The 16,100-nt window shown below is 40.7% G+C and overlaps 2 protein-coding genes and 1 pseudogene across 5 annotated transcripts in view; 2 read left to right on the top strand and 1 right to left on the bottom strand.

Annotated features, from left to right (window-relative positions):
- Nucleotides 1-3,583, top strand: part of Slc12a6 (solute carrier family 12 member 6) — a 91,309-nt gene extending 87,726 nt beyond the window's left edge. For all 4 annotated transcript variants that reach the window (XM_055599130.1, XM_055599122.1, XM_055599139.1 and 1 more), the window contains one exon: nt 958-3,583. In XM_055599130.1, the coding sequence (XP_055455105.1) occupies nt 958-1,049 (92 nt within the window). In that variant the 3' untranslated portion in view covers nt 1,050-3,583. The remainder of the gene's footprint in view (nt 1-957) is intronic.
- An 80-nt stretch (nt 3,584-3,663) lies between these two features.
- Nucleotides 3,664-6,973, bottom strand: Emc4 (ER membrane protein complex subunit 4). Its single transcript, XM_055599158.1, has 5 exons — nt 6,777-6,973; nt 6,360-6,474; nt 4,814-4,967; nt 4,457-4,617; nt 3,664-4,046 (listed from the first exon to the last, which is right to left on the bottom strand). The coding sequence occupies exons 1-5, from the start codon at nt 6,860-6,862 to the stop codon at nt 4,011-4,013; spliced, it is 552 nt and encodes a 183-aa protein (XP_055455133.1). The 5' UTR covers nt 6,863-6,973; the 3' UTR covers nt 3,664-4,010.
- Nucleotides 6,974-8,802: 1,829 nt separating this feature from the next.
- On the top strand, nt 8,803-9,115 carry LOC129680682 (elongin-B-like; annotated as a pseudogene).
- Nucleotides 9,116-16,100: the final 6,985 nt, after the last annotated feature.

Raw genomic sequence — 16,100 nt, 5'->3', positions numbered from 1 at the left:
CAAGTACTCTTAACTACTCAGACATTTCTCCAGCTATTTGAAACTTTTTATTTATGCCAGGCATGATGATTCACACCCTCAATTCCACCATTCAGGAGGCAGAGGCAGGCAGATTACTGACTTCAAGGCCCCAGTTTAGTATACATATTTTTAGGCCAGCTAATGTTAAATAGTGAAAAGTCTGTCTCAAAAGTATATGTTTGTATTTGTGTGTTCCTGCCTGCTTATTCCAGGGAATTGGACTCAGGTTGCTAGACTTGTACAAAGTTTGTACAAGTTGCCCAACATGTACGAGATTCTCAGTTCAGTTCTTAATACCTGGAGGAAGAGAGAGAGGAAGGAAAGAAGGGAGAGAGGGAAGGAGGAAATAAATGAGAATGTCTTGCAGAGGGTCTAGATCCCAAGATTATTGCATAAACTTAAAACTGAGTCCAGGGAGATTGTGGCGCACGCCTGTAATCCCAGCACTCGGGGAGGCAGAGGCAGGCAGATTTCTGTGAGTTTGAGGCCCAGCCTGATCTACAAAGCAAGTCCAGGATAGCCAAGGCTATACAGAGAAACAAAACAAAAAAATTAATTAATTTTAAAAAAGCCAATTCCAGGCTTGGTGATGCAAGCCTGTAATCTCAGCTACTTAGGAAGGTGAGGAAAATTACAAAAGTATGTCGGTGCCATAGTGAGTCAAGATCAGGTGGGCAATTTAGCAAGACCCTGTCTCAGAATTTTAAGTTAAAATCAGAGCAGGTGAAACAGTTGGGTGTTTGCCTAGCAAGCATAAGGTCCTAGATTTAATGCATAGCACTGCTGAATAAATGGATGGGTGGATATATAGATGGATGTTGAATGCAAAGTTCAGGCTTTTCCTATTCGGAGTATATAATTATTAAGAGGAGCATGCTGAGTTTGCAGTTCTATGATCAGGTTATAAAGTGCCTGTTTCCTTGACAACCTCTGAAGACATGGAATTCCTAGAAGTACTCACGGAGGGACTAGAGCGAGTCCTCCTCGTCCGGGGTGGTGGCAGTGAAGTGATCACCATTTACTCATAATCAGCTTATGGAAGATTGTTTGGTCTTACTGTCCCTAGAAGACTCATTGTCCATGGAGATGACAGCTCTTTCCTACAACTCCCACTCTATTCTTGCGGAGCTGAGCCCCAACTATGCTCTTGGCTGCAACATGACCTGCCATCCCAGCAGAAGCAAATACTCCCTCAACATCAGAATGGTCAAGTCCTAAAAACTATTTCTATAGCAGGAGAAGGCAAGTCAAAATTAACAAGCTAAGCCTAAGGGAACCTTTTGGCACACTGAAGGTAGTAAAACATATGCTAGAAATTTAACTAAAACCAGAAAGCAAGTTCATTTCCAACATTCAGGATGTATCTCAGAAGACACAGTTCAGTGATGGCACCAGAGAGGTAGCGGGCAGCCTACCTCAACTTAGTTTAAAAAAAAAAAAAAAACGACCAAGTAAATGTTACCATTGTGGAGACAGCCTGTGGCAAGCCAAGATGGAAACTTAAAATATGAATATACAGAACCTGAAACATAGCTGCAGCCTCTACTTCTTCCTTAAAGATCAGATTCCCCCAATACCAAGTTTTATTGTCTGGACTGTGCCACTATATATTTTAACTGTCTTTCTTTTTTAAAAAGTTCTGTGGTTATAATGCAGACAGTGTTACTATAGAGATGTTTATTGACAGGTAAAAATGTTCTTCAGGTTTTCAAATGGAACTAAGGGGATTCCAAAGAGTACCTATTAAAATGTACATAAACACAGTCTGTGGTTAGCTATGCAACACAAAGCACACAAGTTATTATCTAAGATATGTAGGTTGTTATGTAGGTGAACCAGGAGGGTCTTGTCTATTACTCTTAGTAGGCACTGGTCTAAAAACAAAACAAAATAAGGCATAAGGAAGAGACACTAGGGCCGTGTGCTGTCACCTCTGAGGCTCCAGGTTTTAGAGGGGTTCAGCAGTGGAACTGGGCGTGTGAGAGCCATTCCCTTTCCCATACCCTTTCCACTGTGCCAAAATCATCTGCCTACAGTGGCAGACAGGTTTCCATAGCCTGACAAAAGAAATCAATCTGTGACCTCCTCACCAAAGCCATAGTGAAGACCTGAGGCGCTCACCTCCATGCTCAGCTGAGCTTTTCCCCTTTCAATATTCTTCACTCTGGCTCCAGAAACTTGGCACTGAACCAAGTGGTCTGAGCCAATGATCTACTCTGTTGGTTTTGTTTTCAAAAAAGCTTTAAACGTGCCAAGGAAATAATTGTGTAAGCTCAGCTTCTTACTTTTCTAAGTTATTGATCATGAACACCTGGCTTACCAGCTTAGGAAACTTTTGTGGCTGAGCAGTATTTTCAAGTATATGAAAAGTTCATATCCTTTTCAGGATAGTTATTTAAGAAACTGTCTTCTTGCGCACATTTGTGGCTGCTTTTAAATTAACCTTTATTGATGGTAAACTGTCACTCTCCATTACCCTGTAAAACATGAGATACCCAGAATTCAGTCTAAGACACAAGAAAACCTTCAAATAATGGCTTAAGAAGCTGAGTGTCATATGACTTGTTCACCCTCCTAGGCCCATTCAAGGTAGCAGAGGATCCAGAATCTTTTCCTATTCCTCCTGCAGAGGGTAGAAACCATTTTCTGTCCCCTTCTCAACACTCCATTGCATACTTGAGTATAGATGACTGTACTCTAGTAGAGTACAGTCATCTATACTCAAGTAGAGGGTTCCAAGGCATTAACTGCCCATTCTGTAAAAGCCATCCTGCCCAGGAACTGCCTAACATACCTATCCCTGACCAAAGTGATTCATACTTTTTCCATATCAAATACAGGCAGAGAATAGGATTACTTTTAGAAAGGCTGCATATGGTTAGAGCTACATAACAATCTTTTAAAGGGTAAGAGAATTAGTGGCTATTAATATAGCTATTATTTGAGTCGTCAAAACACAAAATCACTGTTACATGGAAAAATGGTTATTAGGCCAGATTTATACTCATCTTTGTCGAGAGCATTTCATGTTTATGTGTTGCTTATGTTGTCTGTCTGCAAAGTGTCTTATCTCTTTTAATCACTGCAAATAAAGCAATACTGAAAACTTGAGAGAAAATGCACCTTAGGGGAAGGGGCCAAATGTTTCAAGAAGGAAGAGAAAGACCTTCTCCTGCCTTCTTATAAGACCCAGCTTTTGTGTCTTACGTATGAGTTTAGAAAGGCAGGCTGTAACATTCATTCTCCTCCTCAGCCTTCCATAGCTACCTTAAAAGCTGGAGTTTGAACTGTAGGGTCTGCTTGACAGGTGCCACTTCCTCGTGCCCGAGGAAAAGTCACTGCTGTTCATCTTCCTTTGCTTCCTTTTTTTGTGGCCCCAAGGATTCCCCCAATCCTCATTCCCCCTAAATGTTAAAAAAAAAAAAAAAAGTTCCTTATTGTGGATATTAGAGTAAGTTACACTGTAAGCATATTTACACGCTTTTTTTTTTTTCCTGGTTTATTTTTCTTTTCATCATGTATAATTTGAATCCAGCATTAGTTTCTCACAGCTTCCAAAAAAAAAAAAAAAAGTCTGCTTGTGCGATATAGAAGTGAAATATTAAAATAGATTTAAGGGGAACTTATGACACTTGTAAAGCATTGTTCTCAACCATTTAATTTATTGAAAGGAGATGCTGCTACTTAGCAGCTGCTATTCTTTTGTTTACATAGACTCTGGTTTTGTTTGTTTTGCTCTGTGCTGGGAACATAAATAAAGTTTTCTACATTATTTTCAGTCAGAACTTGTGCCATAGTTTCTTTTCTGCCGTAACATGCTGTACACTGTCCTTGTAGACTCTGTCTCCTCACTATGGAAAAAAAATGCAGGCTTTTTGGTTCTTCTCAACATGCGTGATTATTTTAAGTGAGCATACTTAGGAGTCATCAGCTTAAACAGACTGCAAATGAGGCCCAGATACATGACACCAGGTGCTGCTTTTCCAGGTTCAAAAAAGTAATCCTCCACCACTGAACTCCATTCTCTAAAAAGAAAGAAACAGTAAAGAGGTGAATGGCAAATTACTTCTTAGTTAATCACAAGTTCTGCTATACATGACCTTGTAACTTCCAAATGCATAGTGATGTTGTACTTAAGAAATGAACTCTTAGGCCAGTGAGAGTGTAAGGGTAAGGGCACTTGCTGCCAAACCCAATGACCTGAATTCAATTTCCAAAACCCATATGATAGAAGGAGAAAACCAACTGTCTCCTGCAAATTGTTCTCTAACCTCCAAAACACACACACTCATACACAGAGGCATGCAATAAAAATGTAAAAATAAAACTTTAACAAAAGAAATGAATTCACAATATCATCTCTAATTTCCTACCATCAAGTGAACTAGTTATTCATCATACATTCCATTTGCCTGAAATTTAACTTTAACCATACCTCGGGAGGCTCAATAAAAGCTAGCCAATCTGATGCATGTGTAGGCAACAGTCCCATGGACTGGCACTTGTAAACAGCCAATGCCAAACCCATCAGGTTTCCAATAAGATAGACCAAACCCTGAAGAAACTTCTGACTTGAACTCTCCAGCATCTTGAAAGCTGTTGGGATAACAGACATTGTAAAAACCTTCTTTCCCCCAATACAAATGAAACCAACCATGAAATTATACACACAGACCCAAAATATGATTGTAAATAGTATAACTTCCACCACCATCCTGCAAAAATATGCCAAAGAATTTACCTTTGATTCTTAGCACCCAGGAATTTTATAAATTATTTTATGAATACTTACTGGCTGAAATGGCCATAAGTGCTTGAATGGGTCGCCAGGCCATCATACACACCATCATAGTAGGGAAGATGGAGATGGTATTGCCTGCCATGTACATGATGAAGAGGTTCATGGGAATCTGTTTGAGGGGACCCAGGGCGATGTCCCAGCAGCGCTAAAACACACAGTTTGAACCTCTGATCACTACACTTCAGTCTCACATTTACCATATGACTTAAATCAATAGCAGTTTCAATTCTCTGCTTGACTAAACTGACTTTTCAGCTTCACGCCCTCTTCAGATTGCTGCCAAGTCCTTCTACTTCTCTACTGTTAAACTTTCCCCTATATAAGTTTTCCAGGGATCTTTTTGTTTTGTTTTTCAAGATGGTTACTCCATGTAACACTGGCTGTCCTAGAACTCCCTTTGTAGACCAGACTGGCCTCAAACTCAGGAAACTTCCTGCCTCTACTTCCAAGTACCGGGATTAAAGGTGTGCTGCCACCACTTCCTGGCAAGTTTTGAGAAATGTGTAAACTTTCTGTTCCTTGAGACAATATCTTGCTATATCTAGGTTGACCTCCCAACTTGAGCATCCTCCCAGCTGGTAGGATTGTAGATGTGCACCACCATACCAACTAGAAATGAATGATCTTAAAGACTCAGCATCTATTTCATCAAAGTTAGACAAAGAACAAAGTAAATTAAAGGATGTTTGAGAAGAAAACAGAAATGAGAAGTCATTAATGAAACAGAATCATCAAAGATAAACCTGTCTTTTTGCCAAGATTATAAATTCAACGCTGGTAAACCTGACAAATTAGAAAGGAGGAAAGGACAGTTCTTTCGTGCCCAGAAGGGAAGGGAGACAGCTCTACAGATCCTGCAGTTACAACACTGGCCATATTCTAAACTCTTGGACTATTTGAAATGGACAAAGTTTTAGAAACATGACTTAGCAAATGGCATAAGAAAAAAAAAAAGGAAAAGAAAAGCAGTTCCATGGCAGTTCACAAAGTTGACCCTATAATTAACCCTAGATCATTTCCCTTGGAAAATTCTAACCATTTAAAGCTAAAAATAAAAGTATATCTTATACAAACTCCTTTAAAAAAAAAAAAAAAGATCAAAACTAAAAATTCTACAACTCAAATTCCATAAATACCCAAGCCTTAAAAGATCATTATGAGCCGGGTGCAGTGGTACACACCAGTAATACCAAAATTTGGGAAAGCAGTGGCAGGCGGATCTCTGTGAGTTTGAGGCCATGCTGGTCCAGGACAGACTCAAAGTATTACCGTCTGGGAACTAAAGCAGAAAAGTACGACTCCAACAGGAAGCAACAGGAAGGTGCTGCCACAGATGCCATTTTTCAATCTATTTCATAAACTTTTTTTTTTTCAATTATTAACCACTTCTGAATCTCATATGAAAGATGCTGTAATACGAACCTAAAGCAGTGTAGCTCCCAAACACTCAGGTAATGGCTATCTTTACCTCTACTCCGGAGAGTAAGGTGAGACCCGACTGGCCCAAATGCTACTGCAACACCTAATACCTCTGTACCTTCTCCACCAAGATCCGGTCTGTCTCTTGCACGCTGGTATCAGGCACTTGCTTGTCCAGGTAACCGACTGGATAGAGTGAGTCTCCCTGTCCACTGCCCCGGTCACTTCGGCCCCTAAAGAACCAAACCAAATCAAGAGACTAAATTGCGACTTCCCAAATACGGTTTCTAGCTCTATCACTCACAGGAACGAAGGCCTTCAGAGTAGCTACACAGAGTAGAGCTTCTAGTGCGTTCGTCGTTCCTCAGCCTCTTGGAAAAACATCCTTAGGGGATGTTCCGCAGCCAAAAGTTACTCTGGGGACGTCTGTAATTATACCCATCAGTGTCGGAGACTTACACCTGAGGCCCAGGCCCGCTGGATCTTTGGCCGTTCTAGCGTAAGGCTCAGACCAGGAGATTCAGTAGAGACTCACCTGCTGCCTCCCCCCGGCCCGCTCAGCTCAATGGCCCATTTGAACCGCCGGCCTCGGTTGGCCACCAGGCCCCCCTGGGTCGTCATGACAGCAGCCGCTAGCTAAAGGTGCGTTGACGCTCCCGCCGCTGCGTTTCTATCGACGGAACTAGCGGTGATTGAAAGCACTCCGACTTCCTTGCTTTCGCCACAGCGCACTTCCGGCGCAGAGTATGTACGTCACGCGCTCCCAGGAAACTTGTCGTCGGAAGTAAGAAAGAACGAGTCCCTGCAACTTAAGAAAGCCGCACAGCTGTCCGGAATACCAGCTTTCTGAAACCTCTCTGTAAATAGAACGCTTGCTTGTGCTCTGGTCTCTCAGTACAAGTCACCGAACCGGAGTGAAGTCCGTAATGACATGAATTGAAGCCAAGGAGGGCACGAAACTGAAATCCTCTTTTAACCCTGGGGTCACCCGGACTTGGATGACCTTGAGCGAGTTATATATTTGGTTTTTGCTGTTTAAATTTGTTTCTATTTAATTCGCAAACTAAACCACTAAGGTAGACACTGGATTGGGAAAGATACGTGGGCTCAGATTTAACTGATCTCCTTTTTAAATTTTTTCACTACTGACTATGCCACCTCGACTAGGTTAAAGTCATTGCCACCTGCTTCATGCAAAAAAAAAAAAAAAATTGAGTAATCGCCTACTTTGATCTGTTGTGAGATTAAATAGGACCTGTAACCAAATCTAATTTTTTTATCATAAGACATTATCATTCCTGGAAAATTGAGTTTATATTCAGTGGCTTGTCTGTATTGTAATTTGGCCTATTACTGGAAAATTGTTTCTGCCCTCTCACCCCGTTTATAATTCAGTGTTAGTGTGAAAAATCATTTAGAACCAAAAAAAAAAAAAAAACATTTAGAACATTTTTCCTTAAATTATTATGCTAGGAGTGGAATTGCTAGATCAAAGAGTATGTACATTTTTAATGAATTATTATTTAAAATGCTCACTTATAAATTATCAGTTCACAGCAGTAGATTGTTTATTTCTTTGATTTGATTTTATTTATATTATCCCAAAGTTATTTGTTATGGCTGGAATTTTGTGGAAGAGGCTATAGTGACAATGTGGTTGAAGATAAGGCTGAAAAGACTTTCTTGGCCAATTAAGAGTTTTGACCCTTAAAGATAATGGTGATCTGCACACACTGAAGATTCTCACCCTTGCTTTATTTTCCAGTTTTGCAGTTCTATGTACAAATAAGAGAAAATTATGAATCACATCCAAGGATAGGAGAGTGGTGGAGGGCATGAGATTTTATCATGCTACAAAGAACAATGCAACTTAAAACATATATCTAGAATTTTCCTTTTAACATTTGTGGAACACAGTTGAAACTAGGGTAACTACTTTCAGATAACCTAAGCCATGAAAAGCAAAACTATTGGTAAAAAAACAAAACAAAAAAACAGAAAACATCACTGATTAAATTGTATTTAAATATGCCACGATAGAAATAGGCTATAATTATACTTATGTAAAACAAAATATAAAATAAGATATCACAAACATTAATATTTTACTAAGAAATAGTTTTCAGGTAATGTCTAATTTTCAGGATGCTCATGTGCTAATAAATTTTGAAAGTGTTTTTTAAAACATTAAATTGGTCGATGCAATCACATATTTCTATTTAAAGAAGTATGCCTTCTTTCTTTATGAAAGTTTAAACTATAAAGCACAGTTATTTTGCCTCAAGGAGTAAGCCAGAAAATTTATATCTTTACCCCAGGAATCTTTGTTGTGTAATCTGCTAAATTGTGTCTCAGAAAAGATAAAGTCATTGGAATGAGATGAAGGGTTCCAAGTTCAAATTTGGGAAATAATTGTGTGTTGTATTATGTGAGCATAATAGTGAAAAGGTATTTTCAGTACAGTATAGTATAGTATAATATAGTATAGTAAACCATTAAAAAATGGTTCCAGGGCAGAGCATGGCCACACTGGCACATGGAACCACAAATCAGCTGCCAGAATGTATGTGTTTCTCATGACCCAGGCCCACAAGACCACTTTCTTCATGAACTCCAAGGAGTTGAGCACCGAAATGCATTTTTAAGGGCATCCTCAAGCAGCAACTGTGCAAGAATGACCAGCTCCTCTATGAGGAAACAGTTCTGGGCCAAACAGCAAGGCCACCAGCCCCAGCCAAAGTATGTCTGGTCTTTCCAGCAGATGACGCTGTCCAAGCCCTGCACAGTGAACCCATTTCCAGCCCTACAGAGCTTCCAGATGTGGTGAAGCCACAGGATTCTGGAGTCCGTGCCAATGAACAAGCTATGAAATAAGCGCCCCACGCCCATCCCTGAGAGGCCTGTTCCCCCAGTTCAAAAGACATAACTTCAAAACAAAACGTTACTAGAGTTCCTTTTTAGTTTTCTTATTAACAGTTTTATTGAAGGTGGGAGGGTTTTGTTGTTTGTTTCGTTTTGTTTTTGTATTTTTTTTATACAGGGTCACACATTGTACCCCTGGCTGTCCTCAAATTCACAGAGATTAGCTCACCTCCGTCTCCCAAGATTAGTGCAGGGCCTTTTTTGGTTGGTTGGTTTGGTTTTATATTTGTTTTTCTGTTATTTCTTAAAACTCCTTTTAACATCCAATAGAATATAGTAGGAACAACTGCTCTATGCATGTCAGAAAACTTCAGCAGAAAAATGAAGGGCATCTCCACAAGCTTTATTTGCTTTTTTCTTTATCATTGTTTTATTTGTTTGTTTGTTAAAAATAAAAACACAGAGTTTCACATAGGTCAGACCAGCCTCAAAGTTACTCTGTAACCAATGGATAGCCTTGAACTCTTGATCTTTCTGTCTCTGCCTGCCGAGTGCTGGGATTATAGGGCCTGCACTACTGTGGTTAGATCTTCTTATTCGTTTTAAAAGATTATCAGGATATCGTTAACACAGAGGGGTGTGTGTGTGTGTGTGTGTGTGTGTGTGTGTGTGTGTGTGTGTGAAAACCGGGGTTTTGAGTGTGCTTAGTGAGGAAAGGGAAACTGATGTGAAAGGTTTTTGTTTTTAGGAATTTTAAAATTATGTATGCACATGTTTGTGTGTGTCTCTGTGTGAGTGGGTATATGTGCATATGAGTGCAGTTGTCTAAGGAGGCCAAAAGGTGTCAGATCCTGGAACTGGAGTTACTAGTGGTTGTTAGCTGTGAGACACAGGTGCTGGGAATTGAACACAGGGCTATGAGACCAGTGTGGGCTCCTTAACCTCTCTTTTTTCCTAGTATGTTCTTTTCATAAGCCTAGGAAATCTGGCTTCCAAGCAGAATGGACATGAGCTACCAGAGTGCTCAGTTAGGGACCCTCTTGATCTTAATCTCTTCATCTGTAAAGTAAACGTAGATGAGATGATTTCTAAGGGTACCCTTTAGTTCTGGAATATGTTATACTTCCTGTCAACAAATAATATTTCGTGCTGGTTGTGGTGGAGCCTGCCTGCAATCCCAGCACTCTGGAAGTGGAGGCCAAAGGATGTTGACGTCCAGGCCAGCCTGGACTACTGTCAAAAACAAAAAACATTTTGCCTCCTATACTTTCCATCCACATACGCTTCTAGAAAAGAAAAACAAAAGGCTCAACTGATAGATAACCCAAAGAAAAACTAATATCTCATCATTTTTCACTTGTTTCCCACACTTTTTCTAGGTCTTTGAATGGTGCTGGAAGTGCTTTTAGCATTAGTTACAAAACTCTAAGCCTAGAAGCACAGAGGCGCATGAGAATCATCTGGGGAGCACTTAAAAATGTGGATGCCTGATTTTGTTGTTCGAGACTCTTCGCAAGGGTAGCTAGGGAGAGCTTGCACCAAAGCGGCTGCCTCAGTTCCCTCGGTTCAGTCTTCAGTCCCACAGTGTTTCCCTTGGCTGAAACACACTCAGCATTTTTAAAGTTCAGAGCATCTGAAAAGCTGTGGCAAGGAAGGTAAATATAATAATGGTGTTTGAGCAACTGAAAGCATTTTCTGTATTGCTGTGTGGACATACGGCAACACAGATTGGAATAGAGTGGGACATACGTCCTATTGGCAGTCATCCTAAAGGAAGAGAACAGTCATCATGCTAGCTGGTCTTCTAACGTAAGAGTTTTCTCAAAACCGACCCATAGGTGATGCTGAATAAGAGAATCATGTATTCATAAAGGGATGACACATTGAAGAAAGCAATAACGTACCTTTGAAACAAACAAAAAAATCACTAGTGCCTGTTCATGACTTTCAAAGATTCTGATTCCCTCACTCTGGGTGGGTCCAGGACATCACTATTTTTTTTTTCTTGTGGTTCTTTTGATACTGCCCTACAGGAATACCTAAAAAGCACTGAACAAAAGCATGTCATTGCCCCAAAATTGCAAAGGTTGAGTGTTACAAATGGATTCAAGCAGAAATGATCGGTTTTTGAGAGCCTCTTTGTGTGCCTCTGCCTGGATCAGAAGTGAAGTAGAAAACTCATTGGAAATTTTAGAATACTAAAACTAAAATAAACATTAAGTTTCCCTTACTTTGTATTTTTTAGCAAACATTTTAGTTATAGAAAATACACAACTACGTCCTCAATTTGGTAGCTCATGAGTTATTTTGTTTGACTCTTATAATACATGACACCTGCACTTTTATGTTCATTTGCTTAATCTTGCCATGTTGGGCATCAATCCAGGGCCCCATACAAGCTAGGTGGCTGCTCTGTTCCTGACCTACAACCTCCACACCTTTTGTAGTTGTTTCTATATTCATCCTTTGCCTCCTCCTGAAAGTCAGAAAAGTTATTTCTTCTCCAAACAATTGCATTTGCATTAAAACCTGAATGAGGAAACTTTTTATTCAGACAGATTTGCAAGAATAGATGGGGCGGGGGGAGGGAGAGAGAGAGAGAAATCTTTTACAGAAATTTTTTTTTGTCTTAGCATCTCTATGATACTTCTATTTGGCTACCCTTTCTTGTCCAGCCAGTTAGTCCAGTGTGTATAATAGTCCCTAAACCTTTTTGCTGTGTCAATAAAATAGATTGCTTTTGCAAATTCTTGTTAGTTTGACTCTGCTATCACCATCTCAAAGACCATGTCTTATGATGATTTTTTTTTCTGTGTCAATAATGGAGTCTTAAAAGAAAATTTCCACCCCCTAATTTGTATGCGTTTTTAAATCACATGAGTGGGGCAGTGGGGCAGGAAGACCATACCTTGCTAATTACTGTTGGGTAGCCACGTAACCTCTACATGGATTCTAATTTTTAAATTTTCATTTTCTGATTCATGACTGCAGTGCCACAAGATGTTCCTGCCAGGGCAACACTAACTAGTGGTGTGGTATTCTGAAATTATGTTGATTTAGTCATATCATTCTTCTTGGCAATTACCTCCCTTCATCTCAAGAGTGTTGTTGTGCAATTCACATTGTAACAAGGTCCCCATTATAGTGTGTTTCCCTCCAGCACTTGCTTAGGAAGCTGGGAGGGTTGCCATTCCCACAGAATCCATTAGAGGATAAGAACGACATCCATAGCATGAGTCATAATGACATAACACTGATGGCCTAACAGGCCTCTCCAAGTTTGGTTACTCTGGATCCATCCATTCATTCTAGAGAGCGATTTAAGCCTCTTGAAAGTGGGCTAAATTGACTCTAAGTCTGAATGACCAGTCCAAGACCTTTAGTTTTTCCTTGTGTTAATTTTTACAACAGCAATCAGGGCAAGCTTAGATTTTTGAAGGACTGTGATGGACTAAATGTCTGTCTCTCACAGATCTCTTCTGTTGAAATCATAATCCCTAGTGTGATATTTTTTGGAGATAGTGTTTTGGGAAGCATTTAGTCTGGGTGAAGTCATAAAGGTGGAGCCCTCATAATAGTGTTAGTAAAGCCCTGTAAGAAGAGAGAAGAGACAGAAAGCAGCTCTCTTCCCCCTCCCCACCATGTGATAATTCGGTGAGAAAGCAGCCCCCTGCAAACCATGAAGAGAACCCTATTCTCCACCCCTACCCCCTGCCCACTGGAACTAGCTCACACGTGGATCTTGAACTTCCAGCTTCCAGAACGGTGAGAATGTAAATTTCTGACATCTATGCTACCAATACCTTGCTGTGTCCACCTAAGCAACTAATACAAAGGGGGAGCAGAATTCAGTAACTTTTAGTCCTTCAAAAGATAAAGTTATTCCTTAAAACATATATTCAGGGAGCTGGGAGGTGGCTCAGTGGATAAAGTCACTTGCCACCAAGCCTAACAGCTTGAGTTTGATCTTTGGGATCCACATAGTGGGGAAAAAAAAAAAAAAAGAACTGACCTTCATATACAAACACACACACATACACACAGTAATGTATGGAGAGTTGAATTTACTCATTACATCAATAGGAACATACTAAACTCTCTCATTAACTTACTCTTTTTTATTTAATCTGTCTTGAATATCTTCCATGTCTGTCACCATGCAGACCTAGCTCATTGTTTCCAAAGATGAAAAGTATATGTAGCATGGGTGCATGCTAATTTGGTCAGTCTCCAACTGATGGACATTGAGATTGTTCCCATCTTTCGCTATTACAAAAAAAAAAAAAGTTGCTGTGAACATCCTTGTCAGTACAACTCTGTAAGAGAATCATACACTTAGGATTTGAACTATTCATAGGTTCAAATATCGCCTCTAAAAGTACTGCTTCCTGGATGAAACAATTTAAGATGCACACACGCATCAGAAGCAAGTTATCTTCACGACAGAATCCCCAAACCCTCTATCACTTCCCGCTTCTATCCACTGGGAACAAACAAAATTGCTGTTACCAGCACAAAGCAGGGTGTTCATATTGTGGTGTTCTAAACAACCAGGAGTCTAATAAAACAGAAGCTGCCTTATCTCACATTGCTGCTACTTCCTTCCATAGCCCGTACAGGAAGAGGGGGATCGACTTTGCCAAAGTCAACTGGCTGGAATTTTCCAGAGGTGCTTGAAGCAGAGCAGTGGCTGTTGCTTATGAAACAGAGGCTCTGTGGCTGTGGGCAGGTCTCTTCAAACACTGTTCTCTTGGTGTCAATCTGAGCGGATGAACAAAATTTACAAGGCAGCCAATGCTATACTTCCCTAAACCTCTGATCTAGGTCTTCATAACTAAGGTTCTATCCTACAGCTCCGCTTGCCCTTCCCTGGCCATCCTGCACCCACATGACAGATGAGTTGGCAGAAGAATGAAGTCACTGTCACTCTGTGCTTAGCATAGTCTCAGCATCTGCTGTGTGCTAAAATGCCTCCAACCACTGCCTCTTGATAACTCAAGTGCTTACGCTGGGTGCCTACGTACGTTTTCAGTCTTTGTGCCTGCCTCTCTTTGAAGCTGTCTTCACTCTATTCAAAAGGAGTAGACAGTGATCCTTACACATACTTCACATTTCCTGTTCTTTGTCTGGAACAGCAAACCAGTCCGAATCCTACCCAGCTTGTTAGGCCCAGCTCAAAGCCTCCTCCACTCACTCCACTCCTAATTCCACTAAGAGGTGTACATAGGTCTTTGCATAGATTCCTTTACCCTGTGGGCGTCTATGGGTGTGGGTTTCTTTACACATTGCCACCACGTGGTCCTACACCTTGCAGGGAATGAGGCGGGAAGACTAATGCAGCTGCCTTGTTCACTCACAAGGAAAAGATGAGCGATCGAATCCCCTTGCTGACTGCCCATCGGGAAAGCCTGGAATCGGCCACCTTTTCTGTGCATAAGTATTCATGTTAGGATATGGAAAATATGCATGGACTATTCTTACTTATGTTCATATGATTGCAAGTCTCTGAGGGGCTGGGACTGCATGCGTGTGCACGCAGAGGCCGGAGGACATCACCAGGTGTCATTCTGCGGGCACTGTCATCTAGGTTTTGTTCGTTTCTCCATTTGGAGATAGGTTCTTACCGCGCAGACTTAGCTGCTCTGAAACATATCATATAGACCACGATAACCTTAAACTTTCAGAGATCTGCCCATCCGCTTCTCAAGTCCTGGGATTAAAGCTGTGTGCCACCACACCTGGTCAGTTTTCGAGACGTGAGGTGGGGGTGGAGGCAGTGTGTTGGCAATGAAGTTAGCAGGCTGTGTGTTTTTTCCGGGTTTGTGCCTGGAGACAGTTCTCTGGGTAGTGACCAAGGGGAGAAAAAAAAAAAAAAAAAAAAAACACATGTAGCTCAGGTGAGCCTCAAACTACTGATCTCCCTCCTCCTTCTTCTTTATCGAATATCCTACCAACACATGCACCATAATGAGCACTTTTTTTTTTAATATGACGTGTGTGAGTGTGTGTGTGTGTGTGTGTAAACTTGTTCTCTCCTTCTACCTTTATGTGGGTTTTGTCAGTTCCAGACCTCAAACCCAAGCCAGCAAGTGCCTTTACCCACTGAGCCATCTTGCTGCCCCCTCATTTTATTATTATTATTATTTCTTGAGACAGGATTTTTCTATGTAGCTCTGTCTGTCCTGGAACTCAGAGATCTGCCTGCCACTGTCCAGTCTCCCTTCTACCCCTGGTGCTGGGTTTAAAGATGAGTGTTACCACACTCGGAAACCGTCCCCCACCCCCTACCAGCTGGCCAGGAAGGCCTGGGTATCCATCCACCTGTCTCCACCTCCTCATTACTGGGACTAGAAACATGTGCCATCACACCTGGCTTTTCAAATATGGATTCTGAGGATTTCACTTTCATCCTTGTGCTTACAAGGAAAGCACTATATACCAACTGAACTATTTCCCCAGGCCCATGCCATACTTCTTTAATTAAAAAAATCATTAATTAAACAAAATTTATTGGTTATCAAGAAAAAAACCTCAACTTTATTGATAGGAAAAGTATTGGTGCTCTCAATATCAAAGTTGTATGATTTGTATGTACTTCAATAGTTGTAATACCAGGACATCTTTCTTTAATCTTTATGTTAAAATATGAGAGCTGGGAAACCTGGGAAGCTCATTACTGGTATAAACCTTAAAATCTGGGTCTGGAAAAGAACCCATTTGAGAGTCTATATATTAACAAGTTCCATAAATGAGAACATTGAAGTTCTTTTCTGATCTTTAGGCACCTAAACACCTTATTTTTGGCGAGATTTTTTTTGTTACAAAAGCAGATTCAGAGTCTCAAGGCCTCTGCCATTTGCTACCACACCATCCAGCCTCTCTTGAGGTAAAGAACACTCTCTTCACTCTCCTCCACCAAGGGCCCAGCAATGATCTTTACTGCAGAGTGGGCCATCAGGAAATTCATGTTTATGATGATGAAGAAATACCTTGACAG

Source organism: Psammomys obesus, unplaced genomic scaffold, assembly GCF_907164565.1.
Source record: "Psammomys obesus unplaced genomic scaffold, mPsaObe1.curated_primary_1811, whole genome shotgun sequence".
NCBI lineage: Eukaryota > Metazoa > Chordata > Mammalia > Rodentia > Muridae > Psammomys > Psammomys obesus.
The sequence above is the reverse complement of the archived record's forward strand: the minus strand, read 5'-3'. Positions and strand labels throughout refer to the sequence as shown.

Excerpts from the sequence above, each read along its gene's own strand:
- Emc4 (XM_055599158.1), bottom strand. The coding sequence starts at position 6,862 with ATGACGACCCAGGGGGGCCTGGTGGCCAACCGAGGCCGGCGGTTCAAA. Across the intron at positions 4,968-6,359 it reads ACCGGATCTTGGTGGAGAAG|CGCTGCTGGGACATCGCCCT; the intron begins GTACAGAGGTAT and ends TGTGTGTTTTAG. Across the intron at positions 4,618-4,813 it reads ACTTATGGCCATTTCAGCCA|CTTTCAAGATGCTGGAGAGT; the intron begins GTAAGTATTCAT and ends TTATCCCAACAG.